General features: G+C 38.5%; 1 protein-coding gene and 1 pseudogene across 1 annotated transcript; both read left to right on the top strand.

Moving 5' to 3' along the window:
- Positions 1–369: 369 nt before the first annotated feature.
- On the top strand, positions 370–1,299 carry LOC140343931 (olfactory receptor 5V1-like). Its single transcript, XM_072430832.1, has one exon. The coding sequence runs from the start codon at positions 370–372 to the stop codon at positions 1,297–1,299; it is 930 nt and encodes a 309-aa protein (XP_072286933.1).
- Positions 1,300–8,429: 7,130 nt separating this feature from the next.
- LOC140343928 (4-galactosyl-N-acetylglucosaminide 3-alpha-L-fucosyltransferase 9-like) lies at positions 8,430–21,427 on the top strand (annotated as a pseudogene).
- Positions 21,428–22,444: the final 1,017 nt, after the last annotated feature.

Raw genomic sequence — 22,444 nt, 5'->3', positions numbered from 1 at the left:
CTGATTTTCTGGATGGAACCGTAATTCCTGACTACATCTGACTGTTCTTTGCATTTGCCTGTTGACTAAGCGCTCACTTTTGTTTTACATTTTTAGAAAGTCCCCTGCTCAAAATTAATGACCTGTTATTGGGATCCTGGTGAAGACTAGACCTCTCTTGATTTTCAAGTAAGCCTGCACCATCTGCAGGCGACAAAGCATCCATCTTAAAGTATTGTACATAACAGTGTTTTTATACTCACCTGGAATCCAGCTATTAAATTGGCTGTATAACACAGATCATTGGACTGTCATCATAATCTGTTATTACATTGTTATTATTGATTTCAATTTTACTTTTATGTCTAGCACTTTGGAGAAGTATTTATTATGGAACAATCTAACAAAACAGTAATAACATATTTTATCATTAAAGGGATTTCTGATGCCCCAGAATTACAACTTCCAATTTTTCTATTGGTTCTGCTGATTTATCTCATCATTCTCGGAGGAAACATGACCATTTTTTTATTGATCTCTATAGATCGCAATCTTCACACGCCAATGTACTTCTTCCTGGCCAACCTGTCCATCCTTGACGTCTCTTGCTCTACAATATCTCTTCACAAAGCTTTTTTCACATTTATCACTGGAGATAAATCAGTTTCCTTTACTGGTTGTGTCATGCAGATGTTTTTCTTTTTGTCTTTTACGTGTAATGAAGTACTAATTCTAACAGCAATGGGATATGACAGATATGTGGCTGTCTGCAACCCTTTACGTTACCATGTTATTATGAACCACAAAGTTTGTTGGGGTCTGGCCAGTGCTTGTTGGATTTTGGGCTTCTTAGATATCCTGCCTTGTGCTTTGAAAGTCTCATCCATTTCTTGTTACAAAACAACAGAGATCAACCATTTTTTCTGTGACCTTGTACCATTGATGAAGCTTTCCTGCAGCGACACTTCTGATTTGCAACTTTATGTGCTTATAGAAGGAGTGATCCTGTCCGCTTTTGTTCCATTCACTCTCACGTTTATATCATACGTTTTTATTATAAGGAGCATAATGAGAATACGTTCCAGTGATGGTAGGTGGAAAGCCTTCTACACTTGTTCCTCACATCTCACAATCATCATCCTTCTGTATGGCACCTTGTGTTATCAATACTTCAGACCAATTGAATATATTGCACTGGGATCCAATAAACTTTCTTCCCTGTTTAACACCACTGGTGTCCCCATATTAAATCCTCTGATATACAGCTTGAAGAATAAAGATGTCAAATCAGCACTCAAAAGAAGGTTAAAAAAAGCCTAATTAAAAAAAAGCCTAAAAAAATGTAAAAAGGAAAAAAAATAATGTGTGTTTTTATGACTCTTTAAAAATGGACCTGTTCTATGGAAATTGTACTCAATAAAGCAAGCAGAAGGCAAATGATTAGTAAATGATATTGCCTGTAGATTATTTACTAACTTACTGGGGTTGACTTTTAACGGGGTTTAGGCTGTTCCCTTACCAAAGGTGCCATTTCAACTTAAAAATAATTAATTTACTTAGATTAGTGAATGTAAAGAAAAAAAATCATTTTGTAAAGAATACTTATTTGCAAAGAAACAAAAAAAAATATTCCTTGCACATGATTTTTGTCAGTAATTGCCCCTCTGTTTAAACTCATGGTGACACCTGGCGACATGCAGCAGCCCATCCGCTTTTCTCATTTTTCTCGCCACAGAGTACCTAGCCTCTATAGTCCCCGTCGGCAAAGGGGACAGTCCCAAAGGGGCACATACCAGTGAGGGGGACCTTTTACAGCCTTGCTGTTACCTCCAGCAAGTACCTGTCCATTCCTTGCTGCTGTTTGCTATAGTTACATAGTTAGTTAGTAGGGATGAGCAAGCGAGATTTGTTCGACAAGTTCGATCTCGCGGTGAATCAGACCTTTCTCGCTTACTAAACATTTAAAGTAGAACAGCCTTGTGATTCGCCATGAGGTTGTGTTCTTGCCGAACAAACAAGGGAAAATGCAGGGGGCGGGAACACCGACTATTTCTGCTGGAAATGGTGCAGCTGGGAGTGAATCATTTGCTCCCAGGATGCACAGCAAGGCCCAGCAGACCAATCAGCAGAGATCTCAGAACATGCATATATACAGGGAAGAAGGGAGGGGTTAGTCACTACATCTGTGAGGGAAAGAAGCAGGGGGAGAAATGCAGGGCCAGGTTCAGAGCCTTCTGTATTCCTTGAAATATACAGATTGTGCAGGTTTTGTTGCTACCTCTTGCTATTTATCAAAAAAGGCAGAAACATTTCTGTCCTACTCTCCTAAAAATAGAGATATTTCCGTCTGATACCTCTTGCAATCTATCACTAATCTATCACAAAAGCCATTGTTCATTGTGACAGGGACAGGTTAGGAGCTTTCTGTATACCTTGAAATATACAGATTGTGCAGTTTCTGTTGCTACCTCTTGCTATTTATCAAAAAAGGCAGAAACATTTCTGTCTCACTGTTCAAAAAATAGAGATATTCTGATAGCACTTGCTATCAATCAAAAAAGCCATACAAAGTTCTGTATTTCGCTCTAAAAAATACAGATATTTTATTCTGATAGCACTTGCTATCTATCCAAAAAACCCCCAAAATTTCTGTATTTCTCTCAAAAAAATACAGATATTTAATTTTGATAGCACTTGCTATCTATCAAAAAGGCCAGAGAAATTTCCATATCTCCCTTATAAAAATACAGACATTTTATTCTGATCCCACTTGCTATCTATTAAAAAAGCTAAAAAAATTATGTATTTCTCTAAAAAAAATTCAGATATATTTATCTGATCTCACTTGTGATCTATCAAAAAAGCCAGAAACATTTTTGTATTTCGCTCACAAAAATACAGATTTTTTATTCTGATCCCAATTGCTATCTATCAAAAAAAACAGAAACATTTCTGAATTTCTCTCAAAAAAAAAAAAAACATATTTTATTCTGGTCCCACTTGCTATCTATCAAAAAAGCCAGAAAAATGTCTGTATTTCTCTCAAAAAATACAGATATTTAGTTCTGATACTGCTTGCTATTTACCAAATAAACTGTAGTTTAGTACAGATGCATTTTTTCCCAAATAAGTAAAAGATGAGCGGTAGATGCAGGGGAAGGCGTGGCGGTGGGCAACCTGCTGCATCTGGCAAGGGGCATACTGTAGGACAGCAGCAAACCGTTGGAGGCACCAGCATAAGTTGTCAAACAGGTCTGAGATGTGTGCGGAGCACCAGTACGCTGGTAGATTTATTGAGAGGGCGTACTACAATCATACAGCCACGTCATGTGGAGAGTATTGTGGACTGGGCCTCAGGGGCCTCAAGTGCAGCAGGCTCATCTTCTGCAGCAGACTCTTTTTCCGCAGCAACAGCAGCAACCAGCACAGCCGTGACAAGAGCAAAGACAGGAGTTAGCGTGGCTAATGTGCCTGTACCTCCCGATGACTCTCCCTTGTTGTTTGACGAACTGCCTGAGGATCTGTCATTGTGATATTCTGAGCAGGAGACAGACTTTGAGAGCCTTGGAGAGTGTGGTCAGCACTTGCTGGGTGAGGCTTCTGCATCAGTGGCTGCATTTGCAGAGGTTGGCATAGATGAAAATGAGGATGATGATGACCGTGATGATCGGTGCGTGTAAGAGCTAGCAGCAGTTCCAAAACAGACGTAAAGGAAAGGCAGCAGCAACAGACTGGGAAGGGGCCACAAATCTGCCTCATATGAGTCCCAAAGAACACACAGACGAGTGGGCACAAGCAAGGGAACAGTCAGAGACGATGTGACCTTGGGGGAGATGGAGCTGGAGCAGACGCAGGGCACCCAGCAGACCCAGAGGCAGGCAAAGAAAAAGAGCAGCAGAGTGGTTGCACGCACCTCTCCAGTGTGGTCCTTTTTCAGGCTGAAAGACGATGACGGGTGCGTAGCAATCTGCATCCTGTGCCACAGGCATATTCGCAGAGGACAGGCCGGATCACATTTGGGTACAACATCCCTGCTTTCCCACATGCACAAGAATCACAAACCAAAGTGGAAGCAGTACCATTGACTCCTTGTACACCTCCAACTGTCATTGCCACTACATCTCAGAAGGTTGGTGACAGCCAGACTTCAAGCTGCGAGGAAGTATCAGCTTCTGGCCGCAGGTTTCGTGGCGTCAGATGACGTTTGTAGCCGAAAGATGGGTACTCCAGTGACCCCTTCAGCTCCCCTAGTTTCACAGTCTCTTCAGCCTACTAGACCAGAGTTCTGTGCAACGCATCAGGCTATAGGTCCAACCAACAAAAGTATCATCAAACTCATTTCACGTCTAGCCAAACTATTGGCCTTGCAGCTACTGCCGTACAGCATTGTGGACTCTGCTCCCTTTCGTGACCTGATGGCCTGTGCCGAGCGTCGGTGGAATATACCAAGCAGACATTACTTCTCCCGCACAGTGGTTCCCAGTTTACATGTAATGGGTAACCTCTCTAAGGCACTGGCATTCTCGATGTCAAGTCAAATCCACTTCAGCATGGATAGCTGGACAACCAGGAACGAAGTGGGATGCTACCTGTCCTTCACAGCTTCACAGCTCACTGGGTGGCCTTGCATAGATCAGTGAGCCTGGCTGGGTTAAATTTATCTGCTAGTTATTGCAACGTCCAGGGGTGGCATTCATCGCCAGTGTCATTGCCTGCCATTGTGCCAGCTAGCAATTTACTTTACATTTCTGCTGCTTCCGGGAGGCTAACAAACTGCAGATGGAAACTGCCAGTACTGCCACACTGATAGGTACCATTGCCTGTGCCTAAATTTTCAGCTATATTATTATAAAATTTAGGGTTGGTATTCATGTCATCCACTTCATGATGCAAACTAGCAATATCGTCTACTTTCCTAACGCTTCCAGCACCACAGACAACAGCAACAGTGCTGGCACACAAAACATCTTGGTCTGGCCCTTCTAGGTTTAATCACAAATTTCATATATACACACTTCGGGGTGGCTTGACGATGCACTACACCCAGCTCTAGATGCCAGTTACCAATGCCGTCCACACTCTGTCTCAGGGCCCACCGCCTCCTCCTGCTGCTGTTGCTGCTGCCCCCTGGCCGGTACTCCATTCACAAAAATTGTATTACACACTTCTGGGTGACATTGATGATGCAGTACACCCAGCTCTAGATGCCTGTTACCAATGCAGTCCAAAATTTGTCTCAGGGCCCACCGCCTCCTCCTCCTGCTGTTGCTGCTGCCGCCTGCCCAGTACTCCATTCACAAAAACTGTATGACACACTTCTGGGTGTCATTGAAGATGCACTACAACCAAGCTCTAGATGCCAGTTACCAATGCCGTCCATGCTCCGTCTCAAGGCCCACCGCCTCCTACTCCTGCTGTTGCTGCCTGCCAGTATCCCATTCAAAAAAATTTTATTACACACTTCTGGGTGACATTGATGATGCACTACACACAGCTCTAGATGCCAGTTACCAATGCCGTCCATGCTCCGTATCCCACCGCCTCCTCCTCCTGCTGTTGCTGCTGCCCCCTGCCCAGTACTCCATTCACAAAAATTGTATTACACACTTCTGGGTGACATTGATGATGCAGTACACCCAGCTCTAGATGCCAGTTACCAATGCCGTCCATGCTCCGTCTCATGGCCCACTGCCTGGGCCTGGTTTTAGCAGAGGTATTTTGGAGACGGCTGTCAACGGGTCTCCATGGCTCACCCATTTTTGAATGGAAACAGGGAGGGATCTTAGGAATCGGTCCATGACTACCCATTCCACAATTTGCCGTCCTGACAACAGCTCTGGTTGTAGCCACTTCCTTGTTAGATGTATCAGGACATACATCTAGGATCTGGGAGGTTTTCCTGCTCGAAAAGACCAGTTATACACTCATTCCCAGCCGCGCCAGTATTTCTGCCTTAAGGCGGATATAGGTGCTTGCTTCTGACGGCTCCAGGTCATTATAGGCTTTTTGGGACTGTCCAGATAATAGTGGGGCCCCTAATCCTGCCCACTGTTCCCTAGGCCAACTTTCCCTGTCGGCAGTTCTTTCAAATGTGGTCAAAAACACCTCAGGATCATCATCTACAGTCATTTTTTGCAACAACTGGCTTACCCGAAAAAACTGGCACCACTCTCAGCGTCAGCCTGCTCTCGTAAAGATATCTGCTGTTTTGGTGCATCTAAATGTTGTTGGTAGCTCTGTGCTTGTATTTCCAACAATTCCTTGTGGCGGGCCTCCACTTTTTCCAGACCTAGCAGCAATTATTGCTTAGTACAGTTTGTTGGCATCTGCCTGCTGTTGGTTGGCATTTGCCAAAACAAGCTGTATTAGTCTCTCCTCCATGCTGGCCTTCCAAACCCCCGCTTATAAAGCTCCACAATACACCATATGTGAGATCCCCTGTAGTGTTTCAGACAGGAAACAGGGCCAGCAGGTTAAACGTGCATCAAGGGTTTTATTCACTAATACTATTTCCACAAAAAAACAGGCAAAATAAAACAAACAGCAAAAATAAAACCTGGCCACTTGGCCTCTAACTCACTGTTAGTTCCCTTAACTAACAACTTGACTTCAAGGCCCTAATCATACATGTTCTCCAACAAAGTCTGTATCTTTAATCACAATTCACCTTGGACCTCCTCCCATCTAACCAGCCAAGACAGAGCCACAGGAATAAGCAGGGGAGTTTATATCCCCAACCTAATTTCCAGGATGCATTTCAGGTGAGACAGTTACACCTGATCATACTCAGGCCTCCTTAGCTCCCCCACCTGGCAAAGAAGCTCATTGTCATTAAGCCTGGTACTTCAACTCCACCTTCAGGTCGAAAGGAAAACTGACTAAACAGAAAAATACCCTTTGTATAACCTGTATCTGGGGCAAATGTACCTGTCATCCTGGACTAAACCTTGTGATTTATTTGACCAGCTGTTACAATATTTATATTTATCTTGTTGAAAACAGGATCCCAGAGGACATTTTTGGATAGGAGATGGGACAAACACTTTGGCTTCGCATCCTGTTGAAGGTTCTGTTTTCTAGGATCTGTTCTGTAGGGGGAACGTCACACTGTTTTTTTCCCTTTTTTTGTAAATAACAAAGATTTAAGGCTTGGAAAAACTTGCCTACAGACTTTGACAGCTGATTTGCCGGCTGATTTAGCAAAGGTATGCTCTATGTAATTCTGGTCAAATATGCCCCTGCCATTGATGTCAATAGGATTTAAGTTTGGCTACAAATTCAACCTCAACACTGGGTCAATTCAACAAACTTTCAGTGAACTCAACAGAGGCAATTTTGACCAACACTATCCTTTATCAGTACTTGATAAAAATAATAAACTTATGCAACTGACTTACATGGCCGTTTATGGCATTCACTCTTTGATATTGCAAGGATCTATCTTAAGTCACCTACGTAAGTTTATTACATCTCTGCCTTGAATGATAAAATGTGCTGTGCTTCCTCTTTGGCCAACTTATCATATACGGGAAATCCTTTATTGTGCATTAAATGTTTATCTGTTTAAAAAAGTTTACAGATAAATTATACTTACCATAACTACAGAGAAGGAACATAGTTGGTTTTATTTTCCTTCCATCAGTCACAATTTGATTACACCGCAATAATTTATTACAATACAAAGGCTAACTTCACTTTTGTGCTCTTTTTACACCAAAGTCCAATAAAATGCAGTAAGCTGTGTGTTCTGTTGAGGTGCTATTCATTGCAATGGCACCTGTTCTCATAAATACACTATTAAGCAACATATCCATCCTACACTGTACTGCAACATGAATTCAAAGCAAAAAAAAGTACACCCTATGGAATTTGACTGTAAATCAGTGTTTCTTAACTTTTTAACTTGGAGGAACTCCTTGTAATACCTCTCAGGCCTCAAGGGAACTCCTGCTAAAATTACTATATTCATAACACAGCACTAAACAAATACAAAACAAATCCTTTTGAAGATATAAATTCAAACCTCCCATATAAATGCATCAGATTAAAATAATTCTATGTGAATAAATTAGTTCAAATAAAGCAAATCAATAATCCACATTAATCCTTTGCATACTTTTCACCTGTGGGGCATCCTAAAGATTGCTGGTCTCTGGGTCTGTGTCAAGATCAAAATCAACATCAGTCATTTGGCCGGGAACAAACATGTTCAGTACCTTAATTTGGCACAGTGTTGTCATAGTACACATAGTAAGCAAGAAGAAACATCTGTTCTCTGTATAGCATAAAAATATATCCTTTGCGAATTACAAGGGCAGGTTGTCAGCACAAAAAAAACAATTTTATTCATCTAGTTTATGGTCCACCAGTATTTTGCAAATCAGGTGGATGATAACAGATGGTCCATACTAGTGTTTCTCACCTATGGTTCCTCCAGAGATTGCTGAGCTATGAGCGATGTGCGCCTCTCAGGTCAGTTTACCCGACATCTATGATGTTTTTGGCTATCTGTAAGGTTGACATTTTTCCCACTGGCCAGCAATGTAGGTGGCATTCTCCCCAAGACCTGAAAGTTATTTTAGGGGTTCCCTATGTTAAAAAGATTGAGAAATCCTGATCTAACCTTTGAGGGTAGTGTTTAGGGTATGACTAGAACTCAGCCTTAGGAAAAGAACTAATTTTGTTGTATTTGTAAAAAAACATTTGATGCATTTCAAAATGTGCAAAATATAAAAAGCTAATAATACTTAAAAGGAAAAAAACATTATTTTTCAGGAAGTTATTTATTCAGAAAGTTGAAGACAAAACATTGTTCTGGCTGTTTGTTGGAAAGGGACTTGTGCTACCTTTACACTGAACTATGCAGAGAACCCATTGCTATGAACGATCACCCACAAAACCCTGCACAAGATGAAAATCCACATGATTCACTTGTGAACATTAAGTAACACAACATGTAGTAGGCAAATTTAACATGTTACAGTGTCACTCACTTTGCATGCAACACACCAAGGCACAATGCACCTGCATTGTAGTGTGCTGCAATAAATGGCAACTGTGTGGTATCAGAAAAAAAGGGTCTCGTGCTTTTTTAGTATGGTAGGGTGTGTGGCCAACCTGTTCCTTTGAGTTCCAAAGATGTTGGAAGCTTGTTCATTAGCACATGGTAAAGGTCTAAAAAGGCCCTTGGATTTTTGCAGTCAATACTATGGGTTGAGATGTACTGGTAGATGTGTTTGGAAGACAACTATCACACACAAGGGATGGCGTTGGAATGGTGAACAAGTGGTGAATGTGCTAGCAGTTGCCAAAATTACAACTGCTGTTGACTAGAGCCGTTTACTAGAGCTCACTAGGGGACCATATATTCTATATATAGAAATCATTTGCTTGCAATATATCACTTTGCTTACCTAACAAGGTTACGGACAGCAAGTATTTTATATATGTGGCACTAGTCTTTCCTCTTGAGATGCACACAGACAGTGGAAATAGGACAGGTTTTATCTCATTTTGGATGTTTTTATTTGTTGGCTTGCAGCCTGGGCCAAATATATATATATATTTTGTTTCCTTAGGCCAGTTAGCTTCTGCAGCGCTAACTCCCCCTGCGCTATGCCAATCAGTATACCACGCTATGAAAGCTGTCCTAAATAAACTAAAAAAAAAAAAAAAAAAACAAAGAGAGAGAGGGAGAGGAAAAAGAAAGAAAGTGAGGGGGGAAAAAGAGATGAGAGAGGGTGGCTGAATAGATAGGGAGGAGAGGAGAGAGGGAGATAGAGGGAGAGAGAAAGGGAGGGTTGGAAATGAGAGACAGAGAGAGAGTGAGAGAGAGAGAGAGAGAGTAAGGGGAGGATAAAGAAAGTAAACAGTGGGAGATGTAGGCATAAAGAGATAGGGCAAGAGAGGGGAGAGATTGAGGGAAAATGTGATAGAGAAAAAGGAGTGACACTATCAATAAAAATGTCACCCTGCATTTCCTGTGCACCATATGTTAGCATAATCACTTTCACCTTCCTGTTACTATAAGCAACAGTGTTATATAGAGCAAGGTTAACACCTAGATGTCCTTGTGAGAAATCCAGCCCTGGATATGTTAGTACTGGAAGAACACTTGGCTTTAGGCGAAGCTCAGTTCCTGCATGCTTGTTGCTTTTTTAATTGTTGTATTTCCTGTTTTGTATATCTGTTTTCCTCTGTCTATTAGTCTGTCAAGCCATGCTTGACTTTGGCTGGGTCTACATGAACAATTTTAAAACGCATATAAATGTTCCTACACATTTATATGTGTTTTTATGCACTTTTACAAGCGTTTTAAAGCTTAACTTTAAAACGCTAGAAAGTGTTTTCAAGCATTTTCCCGCGTTTATCTAGCGTTTTATTTTTTTAGACGTCGCAAGCAACGTTTAAGGTAACCCTCCAAGACGTGCCTGAAGGAAACGTCATGGTGTAGATTAGCCCATTGAAATGCATGGGGACTTCAAACATGGGCTTTAAAAGCCTCAGGTTAAATGCTGGGGAAACAGTCTGTGTAGACTAAGCCTTTGATGATGAATATTGAGATGATGATGATTATGATGCAGTATGAGCTCAGTTAAACTATAAAGACTCTCCCTTATAGAATTACCTATAGTTAAAATCCTTTCTAGGTGTCATTACATGACCTAAAGCCATTGAGCAGTAATTAATAAAGGCACAAGTATAAATAGGTGCTGGGATCTACCTACAAACAGTTAGGCCTTTACAGTAACTTAGAGCAGAATGTAGAATATTTTTAATTTTCCACCCTTTTCCTTATCCCTCCAGATATACAAGTAGGGATTGTTGGCCGCAGCGTCCTTTAAGCCTGGATATAGCTTTATCTGGTCAAATGCATTTGGCACATGGACCTTACTGGTTGTGTTAGGGACATCTCCAGAGAACTATGAACGGTTTGTCCCTGGTGATGCTTTCATTCATGTCAATGATTTTCTAAGCCCAAAGGCTTTGACCATGTACCTTCTTGAGCTGGACAAAGATGATGAGAAATATGGCACCTGTGTTTAACGAGTATGGATGGTGAAAACCCCTGTTCATTGATTTTGTTGAGAATATGTTTTTGAGGATGTACAACAGGAAGTAAAAATAAAGCTCTGCAAAGTTAGGGAATCTTCCACTTTTTCCTCCATCTCTTTTTCAACGAATAAACTTAAAACAATCATGTTTTAGTCACAATGGTCACCAGGAATCCAATCTTTCCTTAATATATCCCCAAAAATTTTTTTTAGCTATACATGTACTTTAAATGTCTTTATGACCCTTGATAAGGCTGGAAAAAACTTTGCAAAACATTGGGTATTCATTATTTACAGGGTTAACTTTTTACAAACAGAAATACAGTGTTTTAGTGGCATTTTCGAATGCTTTGGTATCATTTAAAAAATGAATTCCAGTATCCATTTTTCCACCTTTTTGATAACTAATAAGCATATGTTTTAATATTGGTTTTCACCCTATGAAATGTGACATATAAATGTCCTATGTAAATAAAGCAATTGTATTTACATTAACTTAATTAGACTGTTCATAAACTTTTTTAGAGCAATGAACTATGAAACCCAATTAAAAGAGTGTGATAAATTTTTTGTCTAAATGTATACTGTCCGGATTGTGTTTATGGCAACATACAAAAAAAAAAACTTTTGTTGTAGGAGACATTAGTTTGTTACACACTTAACATGAGAACACAGCACCATCTACTGGTGGACAACATTTCGATTGGCCAGACTGTGATGATGTAACTCCCTTGCAGGCACAAAGGAGTTCATTAGGTTCCCGCACACTCTGGAAAAGCTGAAATGTGCAGGGTATCTTGGCAATCAAAGATGAGCTGCCCATTGAGCCATAATAACAGCTCACAATCACAACACATTTTAACCTGGGTAAAAAGATAGACTGAGCCCATATGATTTTATTGTTTAGCCTTTTAAAATAAATGTTTCAAAAATAACACATCATCTGTTCATAGCACAAAATTCGTTAGTGGTAATCTTCCAGATGCATGTGTTTCAATAGCAATAATTAATCCCCACCAGGGAATGTTTGAGGGAATATCAGATTCCTTATTTAGTAAAAAGAGCACCATGAATGTATTTCTTCATGTTAATTTTACTGGCATTTATATTAATTACTGCTTCAGTGATGACCCCATTTTGTGCCCTAAAGTATTATACAAGTCAAAGCATTTTGCTGTGTCTGGTTTATAGTCAGATATTTATATCAGTTTATATTTGAGTATAAATGGTAAGTTCAGAGAGACAAAGGAAGGTTTACACAATGTAACAGTCATTTAAGTAATCTATATTATTAAGAAGAAAATTTTATACCATGCTTTCGGTAATAACAGAGATAGGAAAAAAAAATAGTAGGGTGTTACTTAAACTTTTTTATGTAAGTAAAGTGGAAATGATGACTGTTACAAAGAGAAAAAGTAATGACCTAAGCTTAGTCTGCTTCTCCTTCATTGTCCAGTCACCCTATTAGGCTGTATTAATTGTACTAAAAGGATTTAGAAACCAAAATGTTCTGTCTGGTAGTGCAGTGTAAATATCAGATCTTGCTAGATGGGGTAAATTGCATGTACATATTCTGGCAATGAACATGATGAGAAAAGGAGTGCACAGTATTTGTTAATGGAGGTGCTCAGAAGAGTAAAATTTAAATTTGGATAGAACCAAGATCAAAAATCCAAACTGGCTTTGAAAATGTATAATTGGTACTTATTTACAAGCATACCGTTACTGGTATAGTATGGCTCTAGCACAGCAAATTCGGCCTCTGGCGGACAATTATCCAGCAGCTTGATAGCCCAGCTATACCTGTCAATTCAAGCAACTAAAGTTCAATACTTATATAACTATACTTGTCATTGACAGGTACAGACAGCCACCAGACAATGACCGCTGTCATCAGCTTTACATTTCACATCCCTCACAAAGTTCAGAACATTGATTTCATTAAAATAAATGGAGCTTTTTCACCTATCCACTTTATATTGATTTTTTTCTCCCTCCTAATATTTTAATTTTGTTTCCTCCTTTTAGCATCAATCAAAACTTAATGGTGTAAAAAAAAAAAAAAAAAAAAAAAAATTTATAAAGTTACAAGGTTTAAAAGTTGTGATCAGGTTTCAAAAAGTTAAAAACAACAAACTGTAGAACTGGAGGACTGGAGAGGATACACTTTCATCAGTAAACCTGGGTGATCCAGCAAACTTGGAATGGGTATGGTCCAGATTTGAAAACATTTGCTAAATAATTACTTTTAAGAAATCCATTCTAGGTTTGCTGGATCATTCATCTTCACTGATGAAATTGCATCCTCTCCAGCTTTGTAAAGCTTTAATAAATCAGGCCCATAGTGTAACTGTTCTTAAAGTGGCTAACTTAAATGCAGCATTTTCATGAATCTACAACATGAATTCTGCTTATATGTCAGTTTATTCAATTTCAAAGTGGTAATGAATTTACTACCATTTAAATCTACATTTTGCAAAATATTACAGTTTGCTCCATTCACAAAGATGTAAAATATCTCCAGTCACACAGTGGTTAAGGTTTAATAAGCCCTTTGGACAGGTAATTAGGACACTGTTACACCTATGTAAATGGGTGGAGTCTGTAAAAGGTTTTTATTGTGTGACAAACTAACCAAACCTTTATTAGGCCAGTTTAATAGACAGAATGACAGACAACACATCCTACATTTCTTCACACAGGTAAGTAAAACATCTATGCTTGGTGCTGCTCTGAATTTGCATTGTTTCTTTTCTTTCTTTCTTTTAAGAAACCATCTTTAAAGGATGCTTCATATATTCTGATCTTTTCTAAATTGTTTTTTAGTTTTACAAAAAAAAACAAAAAACTGTATAGCTCTATGTGTTTTAAAGAAAAACAATGTTTTCTTTTTTATTAGATAAATGTATAACTTTTTATGAATAGATCATTTAAATGTGTAATGCTCAGAAAATGTGCTGAATGTGATGGAACTTGTGATACCCAAGAGGCTTGAGGACTTCAGGCTTCTTCTTGCAGTTGAATATTTATAATAATGTATAAAATAATAATATATAAATATATAAATAATCAGTAACATAAGTAAATATACAATAAATGTCTAGAAGTATATAAAATTACCAGTGGAATAAATGAAGATCTAGAACAGCCTTTCTCAACCTTTTTAACTTTGGGGAACCTCTAGCTTTCAGGTCTTCAGATCTTACCATAGTGGTCAGTGGAAAAAATGTCACCCTTACAGGCAGCCAAAAAGATCTATGGCATCAGTAATAACTGACCTGAGCGCCACAAATTGCTCATTGCTCGAGGAACCTCTGGAGAAAACTATAGGGTCCATGGAACCCTGGTTGAGAAACACTGCTCTAGAAGATAGTGCATGGATTTAATACACTGTACTGCAACATAAATTCAAAGGAAAAATAAGTACACCCTATGGAGTTTAACTCTAAATCAGTGTTTCTTAACCATTTGATCATGGAGTAACCCCTTGTAATAAATCTCAGGCCTCCAGGGAACTCCTGCTTAAATTACTAAACAAATACAAAACAAATCCTTTCGAAGATATAAATTCAAACCTCCCATATAAATGCATCAGATTAAAATAATTCTATGGGAATAAAGTAGTTCAAATAAAGTTCAAGCTAGATTGTCGGATCTTTATTCAACACCTCCTGTATTGGTCCCATGTAGAGCTGATCGTTTTTTGCTAATATTGATTTACCTAATATCAACAGCACGGACCTAGAGGGGTTACAGAGAGATATCACTGCTTCTGAAATCACAATAGCTATTAAGTCCCTAAAGACTGGTAAACGTCCTGGTCCGGATGGCTTCTCCCCATTGTTTTATAAAAAAAATGTCGGTGGCTTTAACGCCCCATCTGCAAATTATGTTTAATGATTTAAGGCTGGGGCGAGTCTTCCCTCCAGAATCCTTGAAAGCATCTATTGCCATGGTACCAAAGCCGTCGACCGACCACACACCCTGGGCTAACTACCGACCTATTTCACTTTTAAACATAGACGTGAATATCTTGGCAAAAATTTTGGCTATGAGGCTGAATGGATTCCTATGCCCTCAAGAGATGGGGTTTTGGCACTCACTTTTTGCACTGGATTGAGGCATTGTATGCTTCTCCTTCTGCTACTGTAAAATATATGGGTTATGTCTCGACTCCGTTCCCGATATTGCGGGGTACCAGACAGGGTTGCCCCCTTTCTCCCATATTGTTTATATTGGCTCTCAAGCCACTAGCAGCTGCTATTCGTATACATCAGGATATAGCTGGGATAGAAGTATTCAACAGGGTCCATAAAATTATGCTTCTTGCAGATGATATACTGTTAACATTAACGGCCCCAATTACGACTTTGCCAAATTTGCACGATCTACTTACCCAATTCTCGGAGACATCAGGTTTAGTAGTGAATAGTGAAAAGTCTAAAGCACTAAATGTTTCTTTGCCACCATCAGTAGTTGAAGCATTGCAAGCTCATTTTGCCTATAAATGGTTGAGAGTTATCCCATACTTGGGTATAAAAATTACTTCTCGTTTGTCATCAATATATCAGGCTAATTATCCACCTTTGTTCCGCGAGCTCTCTATCTTGCGTTCCAAATGGCAGAATCTCCCATTGTCCTGGATAGGCAGGATACATGCCATTAAAATGACATACCTCCCAAAAATATTGTATCTGTTTCATACACTCCCCATACCAGTTCCCATGCAAGTACTAAAGGATGAACAGAGGAAGGTGTTACGATTTATCTGGGACCCTGGGAGACCACGAGTGCCAGATAAAGTATTGTATCGCCATAGGCTGAAAGGGGGACTTTCGGCTCCTAATTTCAGTAAATATATGCAGGCGGCCCAATTAGCTTCATTAGTGGCACTCCATCATTTTCAAGATTTCCCAATCTGGGCTCATATATATGCTGAAGAGCTACCTAAGGTACAAATATATAATCTTCTCTGGCTGTCTCCCTCAAAGCGTCCTCTGGTGGCAGATCCTACGCTGTCCTATGCATTGGAAATCTGGGACAGGGTGAAAGATTCGGCGGGCTTGATGTCTGTGCATGCTCCCTTAACTGGTAATATAAATTGCCCTTCTTTTCCACCAGCATACGAGAACCCGGCAGCTTTCCACTGGTGGGCTCTGAGGCCTGTTCGATACGCATATGACTTGTTCTCATTTTCTGGGATCAAGTCCTTCGCATATTTGCAGAACCACTGGGCATTTCCCTTAGGCGAAATCTTCCGATATATACAGGTTAGACATTATTTAATCGGTCTTCTTAAACATGCAACAGATTCTCCGCTTAAGCTTATGAGTTTTGAATCCTGCTGTTATCGAGGTTCTGGCTCTGCTGGTCTGGTGTCCTTGATTTATGATTCACTATTAAGTATGGACACCCACCCTCTTTCTTATGTAGCTCGATGGGAAGCAGATTTGGGCACTGAAATGGACATGGAAGGGTGGCAGGAGATATGGCAGGCCATTGCTAACTGCTCTCCAAATGTAATATTGCAGGAAAATGCATATAAAGTCCTGTTTAGGTGGTACTTAACGCCAGTTAGACTTGCCAAATTTGTTACTGGGAGCGACCCGTATTGTTTCAGAGGTTGTAAGGCCCTCTGTACTTTCCGCCATACATAGTGGGATTGCCCAGTGGTCAAAAAACTCTGGATACGGGTTTTCAATTATATACGATCAGTTCTGCATGTGACTATTAGGAGGGACCCTTAGACTGCACTGCTCCATAAACTAGGCCCTACTTTTTCTAAAAGTCAGTGCAAACTGATTTCCTTTATTTTTCTAGCTACACATCAGGTGATATCGGCAGCTTGGCGGAAACCCTCTCTAAGTTTTCAAACAGTACTGTCTGGGTTGTCAGACACCATGGTCCTAGAAAAAATGTCTGCTGTGGCTAATGACTCTATGCATAAATTTTATAAAGTGTGGACACCTTGGTTAGATCATCAAACCACCCCTGATATAGCCCGAAGGCTCTTTAAATTATGATAAATGTTTGCTCTTTCCTATTTGTATTGCTAGCTTTGAGTACACTTCTTTTGATTAGTTTTAGTTTATGTTGTTTGTTTTAATATTTTATGTTTGTATAACTATTATGTATAATATTGGTATTGTTTTTTTCTGTTTACCTTTTGGTACTTATATATTTTGAAAATTTTCAATAAAAGTTTTTTACAAAAAAAAAAGCCCCATGAGTGTTCTTGTGATCATGTTATTTTACTGGCATTTATATTAATTACTGCTTCAGTGAAGACTTCATTTTGTGCCCTAATGTATTATTCAAGTAAAACCATTTTGCTGTGTCTGGTTTATATTTAGATATTTATCAGTTTTATTTGAGTATATATGGTAAGTTTAGAGAGACAAAAGAAGGTTTACACAATGTAACAGTCATTTAAATAATCTATAATATTAAGAAGAAAAAGTTTATACCATGCTTCTGGTAATAACAGAGATAGGAAATAAAAATAGTAGGGTGTTACTTAAACTCTTGTTTATGTAAGTACTTGAAGGTGGAAATGATGACTGTTACAAAGAGAAAATGCAATGACATAAGCTTAGTCTTCTTCTCCTTCATTGTCCAGTCACAGTCCAGTCACCCCATTAGGCTGTATTCCTTAAAGTGACTCTTTACTAAGAAAGGTATGTAGGCTGCTATTGGTAATCTTGCCTTTAATAATGTTAGTTTCCCAGCTGGTACATTATTGCTTTGTCTTTAGTGCTTTCTGAGTCTGTTGCTCAGAAGTTTAATTTTAAGGAACACTCCCAGTTATTTAAAACATGTTTGTATCAGGTCTGCAACTCAAAAGTACTGACTCCAGATACAATCATGCAAATATAATTCACAAACGAAGACTGGGACAGCAGCCTCTATGTTTTTCTCATGAAGGATTTATTTTAATTGTACTAAAATGATTTAGAAACCAAAATGTGCTCTCTGGTAGTGCAGCGTAAATATCAGATCATGCTGGATAGGGTAAATTGCATGCACATATTTTTGCAATGAACATGATGAGAAAAGGAGTGCACAGTATTTGTTAATGGAGGTGCCTAAAGGTAAAGTGAAGTAAAATTTAAATTTGGATAGAACCAAGATCAAAAATCCAAATTGGCTTTGAAAATGTATAATTGGTACTTATTTACAAGCATACTGTACTGGTATAGTATGGCTCAGCAAATTCGGCCTCTGGCGGACAATTATCCAGCAGCTTGATGCTTTACCTGTCCAGCCCTGCTTTAGTTGTCAATTCAAGCAACTAAAGTTCAATACTTATATAACTTTACCTGTCATTGACAGGTACAGACAGCCACCAGAAAATGACAGATGTCATCAGCTTTACATTTCATACTCTCCACAAAGTTCAGAACATTGATTTCATTAAAATAAATAGAGCTTCCCCACTTATCCACTTTATATTGATTTTTTTCTCCCTCCTAATATTTTAATTTTTTTTCCTCCTTTTAGCATCAATCAAAACAAAATGGTGTAAAAAAAAAAGAAAGATACATAAAGTTACAAGGTTTAAAAGTTGTGATCAGGTTTCAAAAAACATTTTTTGTTCTGCACTTTTTGTAAAGAGAAATCTAAATGTTTGAAACAAATTCCCAGTAATTTTATTTAAGACAAGTAGGCAAAGCATTTTGCTTCCTCCAAAATATGTGATTGGGTTCAACTCTATTCATTTAGAAGTCAGTGCCCCTTTTATTTCTTTTGCTTTACAGTGTCATTTTGCTGATCTAATGGCCACCATCTGTGCTGCCACCATGACTGAATTAACAGATTCATGAAAATATGTTTTAGTGCCTTGATCTAGAAAATGCACTAAAATGCAGAATAGCTATACATAGGGCCTGATTTTTTAAAGCTCTCCAAAACTAGAGAGGATACATTTTCATCAGTAAACCTGGGTGATCCAGCAAACTTGGAATGGGTATGGTCCAGAATTGAAAACATTTGATAACTAATTACTTTTAAGAAATCTATTCTAGGTTTGCTGGATCACTCATCTTCACTGATGAAATTGCATCCTTTCCAGCTTTGTAAAGCTTTAATAAACCAGGCCCATAGTGTAACTGTTCTTAAAGTGGCTAACTTAAATGCAGCATTTTCATGAATCTACAACATGAATTCTGCTTATATGTCAGTTAATTCAATTTCAAAGTGGTAATGAATTTACTACCATTTAAATCTACATTTTGCAAAATAGTCCAGTTTGCTCCATTCACAAAGATGTAAAATATCTCCAGTCACATAGTGGTTAAGGTTTAATAAGCCCTTTTGGACAGTTAGGTTACACCTATGTAAAAGGGTAATGACTGTAAAAGGTTTCTACTGTGTGACATAAACTAACCAAAACTCTATTAGGCCAGTTTAACAGGCAGAATGACAGATAACACATCCTACATTTCTTCACACAGGTAAGTAAAACATCAATGCTTGGTGCTGCTCTGAATTTGCATTGTTCTTTTTCTTTCTTTTAAGAAACCATCTTTGAAGGATGCTTCATATATTCTGATCTTTTCTAAATTGTTTTTTTACTTTTACAAAAAAAACGCAGTTATGTGTTTTACAGAAAATGAATGCTTTCTTTTTTGTTAGATAAATGTATAACTTTTTATGAATAGATCATTTATATGTGTATTGCTCAGTAAATGTGCTGAATGTGATGGAACTTGTGATACCCAAGAGGCTGGAGGACTTCAGGCTTCTTCCCACAGTTGAATATATATATTAAATATTAATGTATAAAATAATATTATATAAATAAATAATCAGTAAAATAAGTAAATATACAATAAATGTCTAGAAAAATATAAAATTACCAGTGGAATAAATGTTAGTTTTATGAAGCTGCAGAGCAGCCTTTCTCAACCTTTTTAACTTTAGGGAACCTCTAAAATAGCTTTCAGGTCTTCAGATCTTATTATAGTGGTCAGTGGATCTATGGCATCAGTAGTAACTGACTTGAGCAGCACAAGGAACCATGGAACCCTGGAACTCTGGATGAGAAACACTGCTCTAGAAGTTAGTACATGCATTTAATTGATCATTTTGGGGTGCATGTTTCATGCATTACATAGCTTTTTTTTATGTATTAAGGTAAGTCAACATGAGTGCATTCTAAATGTCTCTAACCTAAATGACCCCAACCTGATATTTGGGTGATTTTGAGCATACTCCAAATAAAACCTAAAAATCGCATCAACTTAATGGCAAAATGATCCTTTACCATTTCAAAAACTGATCTAATCTCTTGCTGAGTGCAGTTTCTTCTTACACACCTCCAGGAGTTAAAATATGCTCAGCTCTCAGCGGTTCTTCCAAACCACCGATCTAAAACAAGATAGTGAGATAAAAATTAGGGAATAGGGTCACTGGGCTGATTTATTAAAGCTCACCAAGGCTGGAGAGGATACACTTTCACCAGAGAAGCTGGATGATCCAGAAAACCTGGAATGGTTTGCTGGATCCCCCAGAGTCACTAACAAAAGTGTATCCTCTCTAGGCTTTGGAGATCTTTAATAAATCGGGTCTAATGCTTTAGAGTACAGAAGATTACAGATTTTTCTGTTGCACCTTAGAAAAATCAACCAAAAAACACTGCCATTCTAAAACAACAAAATGAGATTTCTTTCTTAGTTTGGGTCTGGCCTTTTGGGGATCACTTTCCATTAGACAGATGCCAAATTAAATTTGATATCTCAGACTGTAGACTAACAGCAGTCCGAAATCTCTAAAACATTGCAGACGCCGTAATCATGCATCATGTAGATATTATGTACGATAAAGAATTGACACCCCAAGAGCAAAGACCTCATTTTCAGCATGGGGTTTGGTTTATCATGGAGCCATCACTGACCATTGAAAACCTAAATTGGTTGGATGGTGTTTTCAACATGAGAATGAGGTTTCGAAAGAATGCTGATATCTTCAGTCGATATCTTCAGCCGATATCGGTCAGCTAATTGCCCTAAAGGAGCCCCAATACATCACTATCCCCACCAAATCAAAGCTGGTGGCTTTGGTAGTGAGTAAGTTCTACCCTGGTGTCTGGAGGACAGCATACTATGAGGAACTGAAAAAATATATTCCTATTGATGTTTATGGGAAAGGACACATGGAGATGACTTGGCATAACGTCCATCGGACCATCTCTCAGTATAAATTCTACTTGGCTTTTGAGAATTCTATTGCCAAAGACTACATTACTGAAAAACTCAAAAAGTTTTTCAAAGGTATTTGGCACATGGACCTTACCGGTTGTTTTAGGGACATCCCGGAAGAACTATGAACGATTTGTTCCTGGTGATGCTTTCATTCATGTCAATGATGAGAAATACAAAAAGTATTTCAACTAGAGGTCACCATACTATGTGAAAAACGGGTGTGGATGGCAAATTAATTAAGTTTGTGAGGCCTTGAAAAATGGTCCTCGTTACCAGGTCATTCCTAGCATGGAAAAATGGTTCCTGGAAAATCAGACTTCTCTGTAATGAACTACCAAAAAATGGTTTAACCATTTTTTTTACCAATTTTTTTAAAATAAACTTTGAGAGGTCTGTTTTTAAAGCAGGGAGTATGACTTTTACCAAACATTTTTGGAATAGAATACTGGCTTACTTGTATTCATATCGATTTTGATTATATAGATTTTAGTCGACAATAAAACTGCAAAACGTGTCAACTGGATATCAATCAATTTTTGCACCATGAAAAAAGACTTTACTTCAGTTTATTGCCCATCAGCACCACCCTATAATACGATTTTGGGATTGTGTTTTCCTCTCCTTTCCTGTTTTCTACTTATGGGAAATTTTACTTCTCTTCTTATTATTGGTTCTTTTGTTCTGAATTTTAAAATGTTTGTTAAATAAAAATCTTTTTTGTTTATAAAGATTCCAGCTTTCTAAATATGTCCCATATTAAGCATGTTACAGAAAACCCTTGCTTTCTATGGTTGTCTCTTTGGACAAGTATGACATTCAGAGTAAGGCCACAGCTTGGAAGTCAGCAAATAGCATGATATTTTTGATGGCAGAGTTGTAAGTCTGATTTAGCAGGAGTTCAAATCTTTTCAGAGAAACCACTGCTTCCATGCAGACAGAGTAAGAGTCTTTCTCTGCAACATGCTGGAAGGGACAGGCTGTTTCTACTTAGCATATAAGAATTGTAAAACCTTATACAGTATGTACAGTAGAACTGGGCTTTAAAAAAGATTAACACTGAAAATTGGGTTATACATACAAAATTATTGAAACCAGCAACAATTCAAGTAAATTAACCTTTTTAGGTCAGTAGATGGAAGCAGAAATAGAACAAATTATTATAGTAATTATACTGTGGAAAGCTATCAAAGTTACGTAGTAAATTATACA

This window comes from Pyxicephalus adspersus, chromosome Z (genome assembly GCF_032062135.1).
Source record: "Pyxicephalus adspersus chromosome Z, UCB_Pads_2.0, whole genome shotgun sequence".
In the NCBI taxonomy this organism is placed as follows: domain Eukaryota; kingdom Metazoa; phylum Chordata; class Amphibia; order Anura; family Pyxicephalidae; genus Pyxicephalus; species Pyxicephalus adspersus.
The sequence above is the reverse complement of the archived record's forward strand: the minus strand, read 5'-3'. Positions and strand labels throughout refer to the sequence as shown.

What these genes read in the sequence shown, in the direction of transcription:
- LOC140343931 (XM_072430832.1), top strand. Translation starts at nt 370, where the DNA reads ATGGAACAATCTAACAAAACAGTAATAACATATTTTATCATTAAAGGG.